This window comes from Xiphophorus couchianus, chromosome 15 (genome assembly GCF_001444195.1).
Source record: "Xiphophorus couchianus chromosome 15, X_couchianus-1.0, whole genome shotgun sequence".
Lineage (NCBI taxonomy): Eukaryota > Metazoa > Chordata > Actinopteri > Cyprinodontiformes > Poeciliidae > Xiphophorus > Xiphophorus couchianus.
This window is the reverse complement of record NC_040242.1, coordinates 21,323,378-21,346,832: the sequence shown is the minus strand read 5'-3', so window position 1 is coordinate 21,346,832 and position 23,455 is coordinate 21,323,378. Positions and strand designations below refer to the sequence as shown.

Below are 23,455 nucleotides of genomic sequence, written 5' to 3'. Positions count from 1 at the left end.
ATTAGTTCACTGGACTTGTAGCCATTATTTTGTGCCCATTGCTGGACACCACAGGGCAGGAAGGAACCCGATCGAACAGTTATACCTAGGATTTCTGTCGGCTAATGTGTGATCTGTCAGGGTTTGAAAATGAGCGACAATCGGCTGACAGCTCTAAGATCGTGTCGTGTGTGCTGGGAATTAAACTAAGGAAATGAGGAAGGAGGGTCAGTGGAGAGCACCGGAGTTGAGCCTTTTTTCATTCAGTGTCATCAACAGAAAGAGAAAAAGGCCAGAAGAGACGATAATGCCGATAATTGAAATGACGTCGATAGTTTTAATTTATCCTACGATTAATTGATTTATCGTTTATCGCGACAGGCCTATCACTGACTTGATCGTAAGATCTTTCATTTCACACACATTCTTCTTGGATTACTTGTAGGGTTTGCAGTGCAGCGGAGCCGCTTGTAGTGTAAATCCAGGAGGGTGAATCTGCTTTCACATGATTTCCTATCTTTCTTTGTATGCTGTCACATTGACAAACACATGTTGCATTGAGTAAATGCAAGAACTTCAAGGGGATTTTGCAGGACATCAAGGCCCTGTCATGTCTTTGGAGTGCATGTCACATGTTATATGCTGAAAACCGCATGTGTTCTGGGACCACGGTGTGAAACTTTAATTACGTTCGGACAGTGTATGCTACTTCTGCTATAAAATCAACGTCTCCTATTGACGTTGATTTTATTTCCTGCCATATATCCTGATTAATTTGACTGTAATGACCACTTGAGGGCGCTACAGTCCTCAAGGGCTGGTTTCCTGCTAGGTGCTTCAACACACCTGAGCTAAATGATCAGCTCACTAGCAAGACTGGAGAAGCTAGTGCCGTTTGATTCAGTGAGTTGAACCAGGAAAACATTGACACTCGAGGACTGGAAATGAAGACTTTGTCATCTGTTGCTAAGCAAAATACCAGATGGATAATTACTCCTCCCATGGCTTTTTTTTTCTGTGCTGCCAGAAAGTACTAGCTGCTGCTAGCTACTGTTAGCTGCTGCTAGCTACTGTTAGCGGACTCACCGTATCGGAGGTGGCAGATCTTCAGGTAGCGGTCCAGGCTCACCACTGTCATGGTGATGAGGCTCCCGCAGCCAAAGAAGAAACCTGCCCAGCCGTAGAACTGACAGCCCTCCCAGCCGAACAGCCAGCGGTGGGAGAAACTGGACACCACAAAAAACGGCTTTCCTGTCACTGGGGGAGGAAAGTAGAAGAAAAGGAAATAAAGGTGAAATAAAAGTAAGAGAACAATGACGGGTGGGACGGGAAGAGGAAGGGTCCAGAAAAAAAAAAAAGAAGTGAAAAAACTAGACTTTTAATTTAATGGTAATAACGGGAAGGGGCATTCTGAGTGTCACAAAATTACAGTGAACAGTTTTATACATCTTTATTTGTGTTTTTTAATCATTGGGTAAAAAAGTTGAAAGTATGAAGCACCTTAACAATACATAAAAAAAATAAACACACACACACATATATATATACAGTATATGTATTTATATATCAGAATGTTCGTACTAAAACTAGTAGCAGGCATCCTACTTGCTTTAAGTAGGACGTTTTACTATTATATCCCAAAGATGCAGTGAAATCTCTGGAAAATATGGGAGAAAGCTGGTTTGGTTTTCCACACCAAAAATGTTATTCCTCTGGATGAGTGGTGCAACACAGCCAAAATGATTTATTTGACAAAATCTCTCAGTGGAATTAAGGACTTGAAGCCTTTTCACATGATTCTCATGTATGCGTGTGTGTGTGTGTGATTTTTTTTTTCTGGCACTCTAACTTTCTATCCACTGCCCAGAAACATGGAACAACAGGTCACTTTAAAAAATCCCAAAAGTGTGAGTTTGTGTTTACCTGTCCTGGTTCCCCATCCTGTAATTTGAACCATTTTTGTTTGTTTTGCCAACTTTAACTCAGTAAGTTGTTGTTTTCTTTAGTATGCTGTTTGGTAAAACTTGTCTAGAACTTAGCAACCAAGGCAAGATGGGAAGAGGACAATAAAGTGTACTTTAAACTTTAATTCTGGGCATTCTTCAGAACCAAGAAAGTTCTAGTTTTGTTAGTTTAGCCTTTATTTCACCAGGCAAAACATTAAGAGCAATAACTATTAGCCTGGAAATGTTAAAACATTGAAAAGAGGAGAGAGGGAAAAGGTCAACAACATTTTACATACATCTATTCTGGATTTACAAACCCCATTTTGTATTTCTAAACGAAACACTGGCCTTAAAATATTTCTGATTTAATAGTTCCTAGACTGGATTTTTAAGCTTGGGTCGATAAAAACCCTTCAGCTTTTGAATTTTCACCTTTATTGGAGAAAATCATTTGAGGTTGTCATCTTAAAAATCCATATTGAGTTTCTCCCGTGTTACTGGACATCCTTCGGCTGCATATTTCAGTTTCATCATGAATCAGCTCCTGTTAGAATCAGCCCGGACTTCTCTTTTCATGCTAGGCATTTGATAAATTGTTTCTCCAATTCATCACCAACAGTTATATGTCGCCTGTTCAAGGACAACTGGATGTCGAGGGAGAAACCAACAATGATAGAAGATTTTCTTTAGGCAAAAAGCAATACTGTAGGAATTACATAAACATTCAAAACATTTCTTTGTTGCAGTAAATTTAGTCAACAGCGATGTACCACTCTTCATAGTGAACAACAACAGTAAGGCGCTGGATGTACTGAACCTGCATGATGTTATTCTGTGACATTACAAATCTGAGATTCTCAGCCAATTTGCATACGTGGCCCGTTCTGTTGGCTCGGAGTCGTTACCCCGCAGAGAATTTCATCAGGAAAGGAATCAGTGAAGCCATGAAGATCTGAGCAGCCTATTCAGATCAGAACTCGTTACTTGTCCAGCATCAGGTCATATTATGACCAGAACAGAAGCACCGACGCCGGCAAGTCAGATTAGATATAGAAAAGGTTTTCAGGCTCTTGAAATGAAATTCACACCAGCAGTGTAAACATACTACGCAATCAAAACAAAAAAGTCCATAAATTATGGTCATTAATGTAGATAATAGATAATGTAGGGATACATAATAAAAATGAGATTTCAATATCATTCCTGTCTGAATCCAGCGGAGTTTCCCTCAGATGTTTGGTGTCTAAAAAAGTTCAACATCATTTCAGCTTCAGGTTCTTATCAGTAATGTTTCCGATTTTTTTTCTAACCATCCATCCTTCAACTATATTTGCCTTCCAGCTGCAAATCCTTAAAAACAAAAGCTACAATATTACAACCACCAAGCCTTCCTTACGTCCAGTGGGTTGGGGTCAGGGGTTATTCCAGTGTGAGTTCTCCCTCCAACATGGTCTGTGTGGTAAGAGTTTCATTTTGGTCTTTCATTCACACGTCGTGTTCAGTTCCCACTTTTTGCTGAAATCAGATTTTTTTTTTTTTCTGTGTGTGGTCGTTCATTCGACTAATACAGTATAGCCAGTCAGTCAGACTTACATGTATGTGTAACTGGTATACAAATTTTTAGGACAGTAATAATGGACAGAGCCGTCAATGGATCAGTTTTAAAGTTATTCAGTAATGAGAGCCGACTTTGTCATCACAAATCATAACAACATGAAGGAAGCTGAAAGCAATGGCCTTTGGTGGAGCGCTGACTGTAACTCCTGTAGAGAGAAGTCTGTCTGGATGTGGTGGGATTGTGATGTGCTTCACTGACAGACTTTTCATATGTTCAAAATTAGAATTTTCAGCCATCTTCTACGTCTGGATTTGCTGTGTCTGACTTCTTCTGGTGCAGAATTATGACCCATGTCTTACATCCGTGACGTAAACATCAGACTGCAGATGCCTTGAAAACTATCAAATACTGTATGTATATGATTTGGTACCACATATAGAAGTGGCTCAAGTCAGATTTTTGGGAGGTGAAATGATCGGAATTGGGCCAATCAGACTGGCGTAAAAGTCGCATAAAGGATGAATATGAGAAAACAAACAGAAAAAAGCCGATTTGAGTCGCATTTGACTGCTGTGTCAGTGTAGCCTTAGTCTTCCAGTGTTTCATTGGCTTCCCCAAAACTTCTGCAGAAAACAGAATCTCTCAACAATAAGTCGTTGACTTTTGCACAAGTCTAACTCCTCCATCGTAAATCTTCTGAGGATTTCCTGATTGGGCCCAAAAGTTCTCACTGGGACATCAGAACTGCATTTACTGAGAAATGTATGGACATGTTCAACACTTAAACAAGCACTTCAGTGTTGAGTTAAAATAATCTCAACCAGTGAAGTTTATTCTTCTTATACTAAAAGTAAGAACAGAAGCAGAAACTAAAAACCATCCTAGAGTAAGTGAAACACGACGCATGAACAAATGGCAAACTTTATGGCCTAGTTGTTGTTTTTCAGCACCATTGTTGCTTTTGACTAAGTCAAAGGCACAACATGAACAGGCACAAAATTTCTTCTCCATGCCTTTTAGAACACTAACAGAAAGCCATTTACTTGTTTCCCAGAACTTCGATTCGCAGAACTGAAAAGTGGAAATGCATGTGACAATTCCTGTGGCAACTAATCAGAGTTCTTCTAGGAAGCAGCTAGAAGCACAGCACAAAAGGTATGTTGTAAAAAAAGAAAGGAAGACACACACGCCCACCCCCCCGTACACACACAAAAAAAGAGAGTTGCCCTCAAGCTCTATGAAAGAATGACGTAAAAATAGATGATGGGAAAATCAAGCGACTAATGTGACTTGGCAAGCTACGGTAGCATGGCGAAGTTGATTAGTTGCACGTAACCAGATGTTCATGCTGCAAGCAAATCGTCTAAAACGGTAAAAAAAAACAGTTTTATCTGTATCTATTGTGAACTGTAATCCTGGAGAGCACAGGTGAGTGACACTACCGAAGACTTTATTGTTGGGAAGTTTACTGGTATTACTGGTGTTTTTTTCTCACTCCATTTACAGGGAGGAAGCCTTCTTCCATGAAACCAGAGTTAATAAAATCAGCACAAAGCCCGAGTTGATTCCCCACCCTAAAAGTTCCTGAAGAGTGGGACTGAGCAGCAGCCATGTGGTTCACTGAACTTCAAGCAAAATAAAGCAAAAAAAAAAAAACAACATCCAATTGTCCACAGGGCAAAACTGCAGACATGATGAGCCAAATGTTTTCTTGAAATTACTGAAAACTGAGGCGGTCAGTATTCAGACACACAAATACAAGACTGCACCATAAAATATTTTGAAGACATTGCAGGCTTTGTGTGCCCCCTAACACTACCATGACGTTGACGTTGCCCCATACAAGAGCTTTAGAAATGATGTGCTGCTCTGGTCCCCATAAGGATAATAGTCCAAACAAGGGCATTAATTATGCTTTGAAAGGTCATCTTCTTTTAACAACACACACTCAGACACACCCATGCACACGCCCGCTCATGTCCAGAGGCTTAACAGCGTTTACTGTACAAATACTAGATTACAGAGAAACCTCTGGCTCTACCAGCCGGGCAGGGATTGGTTTACCTGCCGTCTTATGGAGTCTGCTGTCACTGCTTTGTCTGAACAGCTCTTAAAGGGATTGCTCATTTTTTTGAGTGTCAATCAGCTGAAAGGTTATGGGCAGGTAAAAATTTAGCTAAGGTGGGTGATTTAGTGATGGTCTTCACTTTGTATAAATACATAGTTATTTCTTGCAGAGGATGAAGATCAGGGCTGCGTTGAGAATGGAAATGGAAAGGAGTTTATGCAACTACTGCATTACAAACAGGTGGAAATTAATAATCGATTCTTGCTCAACAGTAAAAGAGGCCTATTGTTTTGTACTCAGACCTGTATTTTCACTTGAGCCTGCTGGCTTGCGTATAATATTCATTTACACTGCAAACTACATTTGTTACTGAATAAAAATGTAGATTTTCAGAGTTTTGTGTTCCCTCATTGTGGAAGGAGAGAGCATATTTCTCCAGTTTTAGCTTCTCTTGTTTGGCTCCCTGTTATGGCTGCAGTGGGTCTCTGCCCTTTTTCCTTGCAGGGTTCTGGAGACAGGCCTTCTGCAGGTGTTATGTTTTGCCCTGATTGGTACTCTGCTGCTTTAAAAGCTGCCATGCAGGCAGCAGATGAGAGGACTTTTTCCTTCTCCCTCCTCAGAACCTCATTTGGTTTGGTTTGTATCTTATGGTTGGGTTTTGTTAGGTTTGTTTTGCATTTGCCTATTTCTGGTTGGTTATGGGTTTTGCATTGATTTATTTTGGTTTCTCATTTCAGGTATTCCCTTTTCAGGCTTTATTTCTTTAGTATAATTTAATAAATTCAATTTTCATTTAATCAGAAAATCCTTGTGTGGTCTCCTTTAATGTTACCCCACCAAACGAGCCTGGTGGACGTAACACTCCCTGTTAAATCCAGAACACTATTTAAAATTCCTTACATACAAAGCCATTAATTTTCAAGCCCCATCATATAGTAGAGATCTTATTCTTCCATAAATTCCCCAACTCAGTTCTTTACTCCCAGGCTCCAGGTTTACCAGTAGAGTTTCTAAAAGTAGAATTGGAGGCAGATACTTTAGTTATTAGCTCCCAGCAGACACCCTGTCTACTTTTAAGAATAGGCTTAAAATATTCCTTTTTAGTAAAGTTTGTAGTTAAAGTAAGCTGCTAATAGGCTTAGGCTACTGGATAATTATCATTATCCAGTTTCCTACTTTCTCCTCCTACTCTACCTTCATGTATTATCTGTAGTTATTGCTGACATTAACGGTCTTTTTCCTGCCATGTTTTCCTGTTAAAATGGAGGCTTACCCTTCCACCATTGACCTGTGAGGCATGGCTGCAAATGCAATGACTTAAGTAAATCCACCGTCCACTGTCGCCACATGCTTACTCAGGAGGAGAGATTCAATGCAATCGACTGGGCTTGGCTAGAAAACCTTTCACCACCTGGAATAATTTACTGACTTTAACTACAATTCACATACTTGTCCAAGTATGTTTAAAAGGAAGAAATCAACACTTCCTTTAAAAAACTCAAACTAGCTGCTAGTAGAAGAGCTACTAAAAAAACCTCTTGTCACTGAACGGAGTAAACAGGTAACTATTGGAAATTACAGTTAAAATTGCTCAGGTTAAAATTTTTAACAAAATTACTTGTTGATAAAAACTTGTTGCACAATCAGTGTCGCTCTAGTGAGCGTACAGCCACCAGAATTTTCAGTAAGAACCGTTTCTCTCTTCTTTTTCCATTGCAGCTAACGTTTCTACATAATACTTCAAGTATCCAAAGAGCAAAACTTAATTCCAATAATGGAGCGTATTCAGAATGGTAGTGATCCAGCCTGCATGTCATCCGGATAATCCTGTACATTCATAGCATAAGCCTACGTCAACTACAAAATATGCATTTATTTTCTTAGATTTGCTTTAAGCATTGCTTTATTTTGAGTTAACATGCAACAAAACAATGTTTAATGTTAATGTAGTTTATGCATTCTGCATTATCTTTATGATAACCAGGAAGAGCTCTGTGCTTTCAGACATTAACATACTGATGACGGTGAACTACATAAAGCTAACATTTCAAGTTATTTTTTTTAATACCTAACTCTCATTAGTTGCATTTCTACCAATCATAAAATTACACAGGCTGGAATTATGAAAACCAATTTGCTAAATGGAAACATTGCAATTTTTTTTTAAAAAAAAGAAGTTTTTTGATCAAATGTTTCGGTGCTGGGATGAGGTGGTTTTTCAGCCGTATTGAAGTTCCTTTGTTTCACAAAATGAGAGCAAACAGACACGTCAGAGTGTCAGCTCTCACCTGCAGAGTTCAAAACGCCTTTTTTACCCGACGACACAAGAATTTCAAAAATATTTATAAGACAGACTGCGAGAACTGATTTCGATTTACCTATCAATTCTGTTGCATAAAATATCACCCTGCCGTATTGTTTCTCCCTTCAGACATTTGTGTGTAATTCTATCAGTTAAGGAATTCCTGAGTCGGTGGAAACTTCTCCTGTGTGGTCACTCAATAGATTGTAATCCGTTTATTTCAGTGCTGCAGTGAACATGTCTGGGGCAAAAAGGACAGCAGTTCCCTCCAGCTGAGCTGCCTTTACAAAACTGAGATGAAAAAGACAAACAGAAACACTTTCTGCCCCCGGTGGCCGCTGTCAGTTGCCGAGCTGCCTAATGACATCAATCTATCTCCCTGCGACAGTCATGATGGGTGAAGTCGTTTTGCACATCCTGGTTATATTTGACTTTCTTTCTGCTGCAGACTCCATTCATCTCCATTTTTGTCCTATAAGCAGCAGCAGATTAGACCAGCTGTTCTCACTGATTACATCCACAGTCCACTGCTGCACCATTACGCAAATGTTTAAGTTTGGCCTTGGGGGACGAAATGTTTCATTCATGAGCATAAAGAAATGATTGAGATAAAGCAATTCAATTTGAGCTCAATTCCAACTGAAGCGACACAGACAGCGATGACGCATGAAGCAGGTTTGCACAAGCAGCATCGTTACTTCATATTGAAAAAGAGACATGAATAATGTCTGTGTTTTTCTATGTTATGTTTGAATCATTTTGGCTTAATAGACACAAATTGCATACAATTTGGTCAGGCTGTGCATGGTGTTTTCTTTCTTCAGCTCTTTGTAAGCCGTTCAAATAAAGCAATCTATTTCTGCAATTATGAATGTTTCCCCATTTGCTAGTATTGAGGTCCTTCTGTAATTTTAAGTTGCATTCTATATTAAGCAACGCACATAATGGGTGAAAAAGAAAATCAACTTTTTGATGATTGAACAACTGTAATAAAAACGGGACGGAAAACATTCGGTCTGTTACAGTATTACGTTTTCAGGCTTGATGTTTATTTTGCAATTATTAATAAATGATCGCTTGATCACAGCAGTTTAGTTAGCTAATTTAAACCTCTCTACTGACGAGCTCTCAAAGAGTTGGTATGTGGGTCGCCTTATTTTTGTGTTAACTGAACCGAAACACACCAAATTCTGCAGCACATGTTCATGTTAAGGTTGCCAAAGTGAAGCTAGCACAGCTAACCTACACACCACTTCCATGTGATTTTTTTTTTAAATTGAAAATGTTCACTGACAGGTTCAATCTGACACCCATGTGCCTTATGTTACCTAGCAGTCATAGTGATGACAGTTAATAGCAAAACATTGTGTCCCTTTTTAAGCTTGTGATTGTGCTATTTTCCCAACCATTGATACTCCTGAGGTCAGAAGTGGTTTGTCACATGAACCCCAAACACCACAAGCCACAGAACCCTGTGAAGCACGGCGGCTGAGACATCATGGACACATCAGAGTATGGGGATGTTTCTCACACCACGATGTTGTGGATTTTATAATAGCATTGTGTTTTCCTAACCCCGAGTCTCATCAATCAAAAAATTTGTCATGAAGAGGAAAATGTACAAAGTTGCATTTTTCCAGCCGCATGTTCTTCAAGCACCCAGCTGAGGACTCGTTCCTCCCGCTCCGGCCGTCTCTCATTTCTGCTCTGCGTTTATCTTTCCTCACTGCTGCAGACAGTAATGATTACTCCTTGACTCATGTCCGTTGGTAGGAATTAAAAGTTAATGTGTCGGTCAAAAAGTGCATCGTGAAGAGGAAAATAATATATGCAAGTGTAGCTGAGTTAATTTTATTTATTTATTATTTTATGAACCTTCCCAAAACATTTTTATTTCTATTTTGTCGAATTAACATGTCTGCTGACATGGCTATTTCTGTTTTGACTGCTTTTATTTTTGGTTCCTAATGTAAATATTGTTTTGGGGGAAACGTTATTAGTGTTGCACAAAGCAATGTTCAGTGACGTAGCTGCAGCAGCCAGGCAGAGGCTGCCTAACGGAGCTGCTGGTAAGACGCGTGCTAAAGCTACCTCTCGCTTTTAATAATGTTTATGTTGTTAAAAATAGTTTTCACAGCTTTTGTTCTGCAAAAATATAAGGTTAACTGTGCAAGTGTTTTTAAAACAAACTTTGGTGTTGGTTAAAGTTAATTTGTTACGTTTATTAAGTTTGTATAAAGTTTCCCTCCAAAATGTGTTTGTTGGGCCGCAGGACTGTGACAGTGATCGTCTATCATACCTGGTGCTGAGTGTGTTCCACTGTCTTATAGGTATGTAATGGATACACAGATTTATTTTGTGGTTTGATGTTGATTTGTGCAAGATTTTACTTTTCTTTAGTCCATTTGTTGTTAATCTATAAAAAAAGGCAGAGGCTGCCTAACGGAGCTGCTGGACTGTGACAGTGATCGTCTATCATACCTGGTGCTGAGTGTGTTCCACTGTCTTATAGGAAATAAAAAAAAACCCAACGCAGAGTACTATTCCTTTCCACATCTGTTACACAAGTCACACCTGACTATAAGTCAGTCAGTACCGTTTTTGATAAGTGAAAGGAGACGGCTCATTGTGTTCTCTTACTTTGCACGGGTTTTAATTAAAGCAAACAACACGACAGCTGGCCATCTGCTGGAGAAATCAACAGAAAATCAAAGCTAAGGCCTTGTGGTATCCCAGTGCACCCTGCTCTCTGCTCCCTAAATGTCTGTCAGTGGAAGCTGGATCAGAACTTCTTTCAGATCCAGAACTTTTCAGCGGGGCTTGTGACAGGAAGTGAACCAGTACTGGATGATGTTGTGAACTTCACAGAGCAGGCCGGGCCGGGTCAGGGCTCTCCAGAGGCTCTCTGGCTCATGGGAGGATTTGAAACACATGAAGTCAGTAGGACTTTGTAAAGAAATAAAGTGTTTAATCCCTTTTATCTACAACAGAGAGGTCGAACTTAATTACAGATGTAAAAAATTATCATAGCCCATTAAACATTCTGTTCTTTCAAAGGCAGTGTTCTTAAATTGATGTCTTATAGTTATTAATTCATCATTAAGAGAGTGATCCAGTCACCGCACTGCATCTCATAAAGATACAAATCTGAACTTGTTTCTTCTTCTTTGCTGCTTGTTTTGATGTCATTTTAACTGAGTATAAATTTGCATTTATCTTTTCTATTAAACTTTTTATTGTAAGTTTTTTTTTTTACTTGAATATTTCAGTTTTTCTAAGATTCATTTTAAACCCACGGTCTATTGTTGGGTGTACAGTCTGATTTTCCTTGTTGCTTTAAGCCGTAAGCTTGGCTTTTCTACCTATGACTGAAATGTCCATTTTTCTAGAGCTCCTATGTCTCCACTCTGTTTCCTGTGTGCAGCAAATGATTGTGCATAGCTGATAGCTGTCTCCACTCAGCTCATCAGCTGCACACTATGGAAGCCGGGAGATGCAATATGTGTTATTGGATGTTTTGGCAACACAAGCATGTTGGTTTTTCTCCAAGAAATGCTTTCTGGAATTGGCAAAAATATCTTCCTCCCTTACAGATTTCTTCTTTTTTGCTAAACCAACTTGGCCCATTTCAACAGGTTATCACCCCCTAAACCTAATAACAGGTTCTGCAGGACAGCATCAGTTGTTTACAGCGACCAACACTTTTACTTTGCCACTGGGAAAATTTGGCCCACTCTCCTTTAAAAAAAATTGAGGGCTTGAAAGCATGAAGGTCAGTTGAAGGTCAGACCAAAGGATGGAAGCCCCAACTTTGATAAGGCAGTTTAAAAAAGCTGTGTAGACATTTTAAATCACCTGTATAAGTTGTAGCGAATGTCTAAACATGCAATAACTTTTCAAAACCATCCATTCATCAACTCTCAGTGTTAACATGGACCAGACACATGTATCAGATGTTTCTCCTTACCTGATATGCCAAAATCAAAAATGGCAAGGTTAACGATCATGAGTTCAGGAGGCTTCAGCTTGGTCTTGCGTTTGATGGTCATATACATGACGTAGCCATTTCCTGTTGCAGACAGGATTCCTGTCAAAGAGAGAAAGAAAGCTTTACTGTTAGGTGATCATTTTTCTTCAAGCTCAAGCCTTCAATCATAGCCTGGCAATTACCTTCCGCTCAATTCCACTCTATTTTCGTCTCCCTTCAGTGCTCTGTCTGAAAATTTTTCACTTTGCTTTCATCCTGACCAATCAGTGAACAGAAGGAGTTGCGAGTGATGCATAGATATTTTTTTTCTGCGCTGTTTTAGAAATGTAGTTTGCCTGTGGTTGTAGTTTGGCAACAACAGTGGAGGAAGAGAACAAAGCCGTTTAGACCATGTTGGCCATGCCTCCAAAACACTCTATTGAAAGGAAAGATGTAGCGCGATAAGCTTCATAGCCCAGCTTCCTTCAGCTTGCAGGACCAGAATAATCCTAATTGGAGCTAGAATGTAAAAACAATAAAACTGTCACCACCATGGATAACTTAGTTACCTAAATACAGGCCATCAAACCTTTTGTCAGTTTTTCATCTAAGATTCCATCGGCAAAGTGATTGTAGATTAAACCAATTTAGAAGGACGGTGGAGTTTTGAAGGAGATGAGCCACAGCTATGTACAAACCTCACCTGGGAGGTGGCTGGTAGTCATGCTGAGGTTTCATATATTAAATACAAGAAATGATGAGAAAACACAACACATACAATATAACTCTGCCCCTTATGTTTATCTTGCAGTGTGTGTATATATACAGTATATACTGTATATATACATATATAAAGTTTCCTTTTAAGTGTAAGTAATTTTATACAAAGGACATGAGTAATATTAGGGAGGTATAATGTGTAAAATTAGTTTTTTTGTACCTTGTAATGTTTTATACTCATGTATGCATCTCAAAGACATTAATTAGCCTAATGCTAATTGGTTATGGAGGCTTTTTGTGCTTCGGTGGTTGGCAGGTGATGAACAAAGGGTTATCAAAGTCTTCCTACTAGCTGCTGTTGCCTGAAAATACCAGGATGTTAATGAGTCCAGTGGGACCTGACAGCAAACCGGAGAGAAATAAAACCAAACGAAGGAGCTGCAAAGCCGCACTGAGCCGATGTCTGGGGGATAACGTGGCTCTGATCTGGACATTTTATGTTACATGAAAGGAATATATTCTAAAAATATAATTAAGCACCAACTGAAAACTGAATTGTGGTCTTTAGTATTATGAGGTTTTTAGTGTCTTTTAGTGTTTTTGTAGCTGAAAACCTGAAAAACGAGAGTAAGAACAGCATAATTAGCCCTAAAGGCCCTTGATATATTTTGTGTTTTTTATATTTAATATTTTCATATTTCATTGTATTAGTGCAATTTGAATAGCATCTGGACATGTTATATGTTTTGACAGAAATGTTTTATTTTTCATAATTTTGCTATTTTTAAAGGGGCAGCGTTATGTGTTTTCCAGGTAGCCTGATAAATTCGATTGAGAGCCAATTGGAAAGACGAGCACGTCAAATTACATTCCAATAAGTTATTTTAACTTACATTTTGGAACACAGATCAGATTCCATTAAAAAATTTTAAAAAATATGTAAAAACTTTATGGATTCTGTTTTTAAATTTTTGCATTTCCTTCTCATTTTCCCCTCATCTGTGAATTTTTGTGGCCCCCACTTTGTAGAACACTGATTTACACCATAACATCATCTCCGAAACTTGTGGCAATCTGCCTTGCCCAGAGGCAAATCAACCTCTGGCAGGATGAAGCCGGAATCGACCCACAACTTTTACGCCGCCAGGCGACTCCTCTGCCAACCCGGCCTCAGTCACCTCCATGTGATTGGAAAACTTTAACGCATTGACCATCACCAGCAGACACATGCAGATTAAGTGGACGTGTGGCTTTAATGCAGTCCAAAAATAAACAATGAAACCTTTAGCATCTCCCCCACAGATTGAGCAGTTTATCCTCCAACCTGCTTCCCATTCAGTCAGTTTGATCCGCACAAACATTCCTTTAACTGAATAAACCACATATATAGGGGCTCTCACGGTGAAATTAATTTAATAACTGCCACAATGAGCAGACTATGCACCTCCCCCATTTCCACTTACTCATATGATACACCAGGAAGGAACATAATAGTGAATGGAGGCTCTCTGCCAAAGCTGGGCTGTGGGTCGATGTGAAAGTTATTCGTAAAAGAAAAAACAGACAAACACTCTGAGACGGCATGAACTGTCTAACCCCTCCGCTTCTCCCGGCCTGGTCCTCCTAGTTGGCCGATTTGGATGAATGATAAGGATAAACAAAATGTATTCCATGTCTTGCTCAATGTCCTGCTTCATTAGGTAATAAGGTCTGTGCCCTTTAAGACGTTTTCCTGTTACATCGCTTGGCAACTAGTCACCTGCGACAGACTGACGACCTGTCCAGGGTGTACCCCGCCTCTCGCCCGGAACGTAGCTGGAGATGGGCACCAGCAACCCTCCCGACCCCATTAGGGACAAGGGTGAACAGAAAATGGTTGGTTGGTTGGTTGGTTGGCAACTAGTCACCATAACAACTTTTACGGGACGATAAAATGTCCCAGTGGTTATTGCAATAAACGATAATGTTGTTTTGAGACCATTTTTAAATAATATAATGTTAATAATGCAAGATCACCCTCTCCAATGTCAAATCATTTAATTTTTTAAGGAACACTTTACACTGGAACTGGGAGTTATTTTAAAAAGGGCTCAAAACAATACTTAAAGGGGAATAAAAAACACACACACAAACGTAACATAAATAAAATGGACTAGATCACGAAGTCATAACGCTTCCAAAAATATGAATCATCAGATTCATCAGAATGGTTACTGGAACATGCTTACTTACCAACTTCAGTGTGTTTTATTGGGTTTCTTATGTGGCAAACAGGACAAAATGACGCATGAGTGAGTTTTTAAAATGGTTTCACAAACAAAACTCTGAAATGATTTTAGCTTGTATATTTAAACCTCACAATTATGTAAATGTAACTTTTCAAAATTCGTGTCTCAACACGGCCCAGAACATGCCACTCTGATGGTGAAACACGGTGGTGGAAGTGTCATGCAGTGGGGATGAGTTTCTGCGTCAGGGCCAAAGAAAGCTGGCAAAAAGGAGAGGAGAGCTAGAAAGATAATTATGATTGTGTTTAGATCAAAAGTCTATTCAAGTGTCAGAATGGCCTAGTCAAAGTACAAACCTAAGTTCTAATAAGTGTTTGCCAAGAATTGAAAACTGATGTTCACAGATTCGCTCTGCTCAGTCTGTCGGATGTTGAGTTATTTTACAAAGATTAATTAGCAAAGATAAGAAAAAAACAGAAGCAGTAAATCTTTTACTCTACAAAGTAATAAAAAGGCATCCACACACACACACACACCCACACACACACACACACACACACAAAGAGTTGCAATCTTCCAGCCCTTTATTCCATTGAGACAGCCATAACCTTATCTTCTCTTTCTTTTATATTGCAGCACTGGAAATCTATTTAGCTTTTTTTTTTTTAACTGCAGCCTTGAAGAGCAATTTTCACAAATAACATTGCTTCAGTTTATCTTTGCTCTGACTCATGAACCTTTGGTTCTTTGTGTGTGTCAGGACCTTAGAGGACAGAAATTGCACAAGAAATCTGAAAACTTTACTTTACTAAGGTTCACATCTGACACAACTAAGCAGATGTCATTTGAACTTTTGCTGTAAGACTTATTTTGCTTTTAGAGCTTGACTCATGATTAAGAAGTATTTTGGGAAGTGCAAGTTAATAAAAGATCTTTGTGAGGCAGGATGACTGTAGACCTTTAGAACGTCAACTCCTCACAGTGACAAGTAAATTGTCTAATGGTTCTGTCTAACTGAACTTACTGTGAAATCAGTTTTGCCTTTTGTTTGTCTGCTTTTGTTGGATGTACACCAGCTGAACCTGCTTCATTTGGGCGCCTTCACACCAGCCCTGTTTGGTCCGCTTCAGTCAAACTCTAGTTCCTTCGGCTAGAAAGTCTGGTTCGTTTGGTACAAACGAACTCCGATGTGGACCTAAATAGCGAACTCTGTCCCACCTACAAACCTTGGCCTTGGTTTGGTTGAAGTGAACTCTACTTCTGTTTGAATGCATATGTGACCACCAAGCAGACTGGAGAATATAACTTTCTGGGTAAACGTAACCAAAACAAGCAATGACTCGTGGCCCTCTGCCAAAGACAAAAATCCTGCTTCCGCTAAAATCTGACACCACTCATTCCATGAAGAAGGAAGTTGCGCTCAGTGTCGTCTCCAGAGGTTTTTGTGTAATTTCCTGGTGCAGCGCCACCATGTGTGACGGGAGGGAATGGGTTTTTCAAAAGATTTGGATAGTTTGACACAGTAGAGCGTAAAGGGAACTACAACAGCTGAAAATGGAACAAATGTTGCAATTTTGACCCCCAATCAAAGAGAGCCAACAACATTATCAGATGTGGAAAATCCCTTATTTAAGGGCTAGATCCAAACATGATGTTTGTTCTGCAGTACAAATAATTCAAATTTGTACAAATAATAATGTTCTTATTAGTACTCTGGAATAATAAGATGACTAATAAGAGGACCTGGACTTTGTCTACCTTGTCTCTGGCAAACTTCAATATGATATTTGTGTTTTTCTTAGCACTCCATCGAAGATACTATACAGTTTTTTTGACATCAACAGTAAGAAAAGTGTGACGTTGTGCCAGTCGTGATATCCTAATGTTTTTGGAGACTTTTTTCAGAAACTTGCCTGCGTTTTTGGGGGTCAACTTTAACAGGTTAGTGAGTAAACTTTGCATGTTGTCAGACAGCAACAGAACGTCTGAGGTTTAATTCTCATTCAAAATGCTACGTAATAGTGTTTTAATTATAAGCACATGTCAACAAAAATTGCATTTTATCATAATTTTATTATCAAAATGTTTACAAGGTATTTTCACATGTATGAATTTATGTTAGAGTTATTACTCAATACCAATACATCCTCAAATGTTACTTCTTAGGGTGTTTTTTTCACGACTAGGTGTGTTTCTGTGTTTTCCATCATTACAAATTGTAATAAAAAAAAGACTAAATCTTCATTTTTCTAAAAAAAAAAAAACCATGATAACATAGTAAATTATCTGGGTTCCAGAGTCATCTTACCTGCTGTGAATGTAAGAAATTAAAACTAAAGTGAATAAAAATATTTCACCCGCAATATTCGCAAAAGAATTTCTTCCAGAAGTGCGTTTAGATGATCAGACTCATAAACATTCACTAATAGTCACATTAAATTAAAAAGAAGTACGATGCAACATTAAAACTTTGGTCATTTCTTAATATTTTTCAATATTGGAGGTCTTCCTCCCGCGGCTGCCGCTCTCTGCTCTGGGTGAATCATCATGTGATCCTCCTGATGGCCTTCAAGCAAACGTGAGAGACTACGTTACACTCTTTTAATTTGGAGACAGTCTAACCAGCAAAAGATACAAAAGCTTATTTTGTTATCAGCAACTGGTGAATAAACTATTATCGCTACAGCACTAACCCTGTGGGTGACTTTATTTAGTGGTTCTCTTGTGGCCGTGGGAAACATAAAATGTTAAAAAGCCTATCATAAAAATATTTTTAATAGACTTTAAAAAGAACAAAAAACTTTACAAAGCTCCTTGGGTCATTTTGATTTTGATGTATAAAATTTTGAATCCCATGAAATACAACTTTTATTATGTTTTTTTCCCCACAAAGCAACACAAATATTTGGTTTCTTCAATCAAATAAACACAAATTAGATTTTCCCAGCCTGAGAGTATCATGCCTGTGATTGTCATTTCTGTCACAGCCTTTCCGGGAGAAGAAGATCACAGTCTGTATACTGTAGATTAACTCGTTATAGAAGTCTCCTTTAACTGTGACAACATTGTTCCTGGTTTCTAGGGTTTAGAGTCTGTGTGGTCCTGCGGGTGAAACAATCCCCATTTAAAAGACAACCTGTGTAACCACCTTTACTTTGTTGCTAATTTTCTAAGGACCCAAGTTTGTTGAGGTTTAATTCTGACAGGAGAGCCTGGGTAACTCTTTACTTCCCGTTTGTGCAACATTCATAGTAGGACGTCATAGCAACTCATCGGCTTTTCTATCCTGAAAGGTTTGACCAGAGAGAGAGAGAGCAAATTCCCATTACTGTTATCAATCAGTATTCTTTTACTGATCCTTAGATGTTTTGTGAGTTTGATGTTGTAATTATTGTTTTATGACTTCTTCAATTCTTTAGGTTTGTATTGGGACAGCGATACATAAATGTAGCGATACATGTGAGACTCTACCTCTATTGTCTTTTAAACCTTTTCTAGCTGCAGTATGCAACTTTTATTTAAAAAAATAATTCCATATTGATTAAAACTGTCACTATGTGGTGACAGCATGGTGTGAGAAGGACAATCTGTGAAAACCTCCTCCCAGTGCAGTCTGCAGAAATTTACTAATTCCAGTGAAAAGCAACCAATCAGAGCTAGAAGGAGGGTCTTAGTCCTGCCAGCCTCATGTACGCCGCTAAATGTACAAATGATGGAGAAACAACTTACTGTGACAGGAAAATTGTTTATCCGCTGTCACTGAAGGCCATGCTAACTAGCCCTAGCATTTGTCGCAAGCTATGTTGTGGTGAACCACCTGTAGCTTAGCAGAAAGCAAGGAGGGGTGAGCACGAGAGTGATTGACAGCGCTAAGACCCTCCTCCTGGCTCTGATTGGTTGTTTCTGAGTGGTGTATTTCTGCAGTTAGTACTGGGAGCAATGGGAGAAGACAGTAAAGTTGGATTTTGTCACAAATTATCTGTCTTACACTGTCATGACATAATAATTTTAACAAATATGTAAAGAACATATATTTTTTAATGAAATTTACATAAGGCAGCTGTAACAGAGTTCCTTTGGCTAGAAACCAAACTGTGATACTTGCAAAGCCCACAGATTACCAAGATGTCCAATGAATGGATGTTTTTTGGTGAACTTGCTCACCTGGTGTCAGCTTCAACCTTCTCCAGTGTTTAAGGTTTAATGTTTCTATTAGACTGAACAGTGTATTAATAGCAGGGTTTTCTCTAACTGCTAAACATGTGCTGTGATACTGTTAACGCCCTCTGGGTCCTGTGAGACGTCGAGCAGATGTTATCAGAACATATGCCATTTGTCCTAGTTTTCTTCCTCCACAATCAGTGGAGCCTGTTGGTAGTTTTGTAGTGTAGTTATTTGCACGGCCGACGTCTTCATCCCACTGATACAAAGCCATCTTCTTCAAAAGCCGTTCCCTTTCACAACTCGCTAATTAAGATTTAGTAATGTGCCTGTTGTGGTTTCACAACAGAGCAGCACCAAGCTGAATCTCCTCTCTATCAGCCACCCTGCAGACCTCAATCCTATACTGAGATAATAAGCAATGGAATGCGGACAGGATATGAGGAGAGAGAGAAAAACTTCCAAATCCTCAAACCTTCAGATCTGCAAACAGGAAGTATATATTGATGTTGTTTTTGTATTTTTAATTTGGACACTATCCCAAACACCAACTTTAGGTATTTTACAAAATCTCTGTTTGATTGTAAAGTCAAAGTCATCCTAAATGCATTTTTACCCTCAAGCTCAACTCTTGTGTGGTCTCAACAAATTTTTTTTTCTCTCACATGATCTCTGCAGCTCCTCCAGAGTTGACACGGAGCCCTACACTGCTTATTTTATTGCACATTTGTGTCAAACGAGCATCAAAAGTGCATCAAGTTCATCTGCTTGTATGAAGGACTTTGTTTTTACGCCGATCTGAGGAATGTTAATGTCTAATAGAAAGGAACACTAATCTAAGGAAGATCGACATACAAGAATACACAAGAAACTAAAGTCCAACCACCTACAGATCATGAAAGTCCCCCACATCCACCCATTCCCCAAAGAGTCTAGGCAGGAGGAACAAAACAAAACCCAAACCAGGTGGGCACAGGGGGCCTCAAAAGGAAAACACAAAAATAACAGGCCTGGCATGTGGAGGAGGCCTTGTATGGAGGGCAAGAAACCACAAAACCAAACCAGAGTTCAGATGGACAAGCTGATTCAATGACCATGATGTTCCTGTTCTTTATAGGCCTGGAAACTCTGCTGACCTTTAACCTATAGGAAATCTTTTGTCAAGAGGAAAATGAGCGACACTGGACCCAACAATGAAGATGAGCTTAAAGCAGCTATCAAAGCAGCCTGGGCTTCTATTACACCTAACCAGCTACAGGCTGAGCTCCTCCGTGTCACAGCACATTGATGCAGTAATTCAAATGCAACCAGGTCATAGTGCAGAGAAATGAACAGACCTTACAGAAACCTGATGTTTGTGCTCAAGACATCCATCTTTACCTACTCTATATGCCATACTCATTAAAATTCAAAAAAATAAAAGCTTAGAATATCTTACTCTGCATCATGAATCTCTATAATATGGCCGTATCGCTTTCTGAAATGACTGGCCAGAAATACTGCATTTTAGGCAATATTCACATTTTTTTATATGCACATGTGCACGTGCACTTATATCCTTAAATTTCACTAAACAACAACCTAATCCAACTGGAGTTTAACTACAACTGTTCTTTGAATTATATGACATTATGTACCGTTTTACCTAGTTTTATACTCTAACTGTATTATTCTATCTTGCAGTGAGGGTGTGACATATTGTACCGAGTTTGGGTGGAATTTTCCAGCAACTGAAGGACTCACATTCACCAAAATAAACCCCAAACATTAAATAGTTTTGCTAAGAGGTGCGCACAATGTGTGGAATGACAAGAAATGTGAAAGCAGTGCTGAGGTGGATGTTGGCTGAAATGGAAACTCACCTATGATGCAGATGTAAAACGCTGCAATAAAGTCCGCCTCTCTGGAGAGCCTCGAAGCAAAGGGGTCGCCACGCAGGAGGTAATGGGGGACGTATGCGGGGTACGGCCATGTTGTGTTCTCCATCACTGCTATCAGTGGGGAATGCCCTGTGAAGTGAAAGGAAGAAGGTTGAAACAATAGAAGAGCTTCCTTAAATAGAAAACGTATTTTTGTAATTCCAGTTTGTGCAATTATATTGTCAATGGAAACGCAGTTCCTGTCTACTCCTGGATTCAAACCTTGTTGCTGCAAGACAACAGGGCTCTGCACTGCCCCAGATAAAGACTCCTCCATACCTAACCAGAACCCAACAGCACTTTAATCACCACAAATGCATAAAGAAAGAAATTAAAATTAGTCAATTTTTAACCAATTTATAGACAAGCAGTTTGTTTACTTGCAAAGGAAACACTAAGCGTCTATGGAGAGGTAAAGTACTGATCAGACCCCAGGGCAGGATTAGAATCTGCTCTATTAAACTGTGTGTATCCAAGACTAAACCGAGAGATCACAAGATGAATCAAACATTCTTCTTTCAGTTCATTTATTTCCACGTGACTAATGTGATCACAGCACAGTGCAGTGCTGCTCATCGTAAGCGGTTCGGCCAAATTCCTCCAGCCCTCTGACATCTCAGCATCAGACCAGTCAATGCTGTGAACGTTCCCACACAGCTGATGTTTCCCAAGAGGCTTAGAGTTTCTTATTTATATCGAAGTGTTGGTGAAAGGAAATTCTATTTACAGTTTTCCTCAGTAGATAAGCCTGTCGCAATAAATCAATTAATCGCATGATGGATTAAAATGAGCTGATGATTTTATATAATACATTTTTTTAGTGTTTTGCCTGCAAGTGGTTTTCATTTCAGTTTTATTCATTCTTTATTTTGGATATTTGAAAAATCTTTGAGTTACAGTCTTAAGCATTCAGTATGAAATGAAAGTTTATTGGTCTTTGCGAGGATATCAATATATCACTTGGAAATGGTCTCAAGATAGCAATGTTATCATTTATCACAATGATTACAGGAATATTTTTTATTATCCAGCAAAATTAATTGTCCTGACAGAGCTATGAGTTGCTTTGGCGCATTTTTCACATCAATATTAATATTTGCACAACAGCCAGTGCATTCCTGAAAACAACAAACACAGGCTGCAAAATCAAGTTGATAACCTGCAACAGTGTCAGTCTCTCAAAACGGATAGTTCATCAATAAGTGTCAGCATCATCAACATGAAAGGACCGGACACCGTTATTTAAATGGCTTTATCGTTATGACTCGTCACTCCGTGATTTGCAATATGAAAAAAAAAAAAAAAAACAGGTCTCAGTTTCAATACCTGAAAATGCTCAAGAAAGCAATACACAGTATTTACACAGCCTTCTGAATTATGGTTAAAGTTGGACATTTTGAGACTTATACAGTGATGAGCAGAAATGACCGAATGTTGTGGAGGTTCAACTAACAGCAAGAAAACAATTGGTAAAAACAATAAACATGTAAATAACCTGGTCATCTTTATATTCCACTCCATATTAACAGTGAAAGTCAAACACGTATAGACGTCCGAATGAAGAAGACTAGCAGAAACTTTACCTGAACATATTAAGCTCTGAGGACAATGTTAACAAAAACAAAGGTGTTTTCACACCTGGTAGTCCAATAGACTCAGTTCCATTGGAGACTACAATTTTATAAACTATTCTATCCCTGGCCTGTGGTGGCGCTGCACAAAGAACTACTGAAGAAAATGACACAAAAACCTCTGAAGAAGACACTGATCACAATTTCCACCTTCATGAATGCAAACATGAATGGAGAGAAGCCACATTTTGGAGGCTTGAAGACACAAGCCATTTCTCCTGCTTTCCTTTGTTTTGGTTGGATTTACCAGAATGCTTTATGCTAGGTAACGTAATTCTAAGCAACCAAGAGACAAAAGCTGATGCCTTAGAACCCAGACCCTCTTTATTCACAAGATGAAGCAAAAATCATTAAAGGCACAGTAAAAATAGGAGACAGGAAAATGTAAAAAGAACACATAATAATAAAAGAAATTGTGAGGAAAAACAAAAATTAGGAGACAAAAATGCATCAATAAATAAATGTGAAAACATAAAGCAATACATTTAAAACAGTAACATTTACTGTATATGACATGCTTAAATATATAATTTGCTGGAACAAAACTAAATATGAATGTCAATTAAATTTTAAGATCAGGTAAGATTCACAGTTCTTAAAATAAATTGTTGCATTTGAAATGTTTTGACTTATTTATTGGACCGTTTAAATATTTCTGTCAGTTTCTGTCCTCCGTAGACAGGCACTAACAGATGTAGAGATAAATTCTCCATGTGTCAGAAAAGTTTAATGCCAGCTTGTCAATTTCATCCTGACGATTAAAGCCCAAACCCTCGGGGTGAATATGACTCACACAGTTTAGTCTGAAGTGTCAAAGTGACACCAGGAGAAAACACCGTGCAATTTCTCACTTTTTAAATGACAGAAGAAAAGTTTACACTGGGACAACAGCTTTTTTTTTTTTTTTTTAAATCATACATATGAAAGCGAGCAGAGCTGGCCAACCACATAACTCTTGTGCAACTCTGCGAAAGGG

The 23,455-nt window shown here is 38.8% G+C and overlaps 1 protein-coding gene and 1 long non-coding RNA gene across 2 annotated transcripts in view; one reads left to right on the top strand and one right to left on the bottom strand.

The window, feature by feature from the left end:
- opn5 (opsin 5) overlaps window positions 1-23,455 on the bottom strand; it is a 33,690-nt gene that overhangs the window by 5,050 nt on the left and 5,185 nt on the right. The window contains exons 2-4 of the mRNA XM_028040662.1: window positions 20,792-20,938; window positions 11,821-11,940; window positions 1,066-1,236 (exon numbers count right to left, since the gene is read on the bottom strand). Coding sequence (XP_027896463.1) covers window positions 1,066-1,236; window positions 11,821-11,940; window positions 20,792-20,915 — 415 coding nt within the window. The 5' untranslated portion in view covers window positions 20,916-20,938. The remainder of the gene's footprint in view (window positions 1-1,065; window positions 1,237-11,820; window positions 11,941-20,791; window positions 20,939-23,455) is intronic.
- Window positions 9,694-10,187, top strand: LOC114158798 (uncharacterized). The gene is made up of 2 exons (XR_003598477.1): window positions 9,694-9,922; window positions 10,126-10,187. It is a non-coding gene; the product is annotated as an uncharacterized LOC114158798 (long non-coding RNA).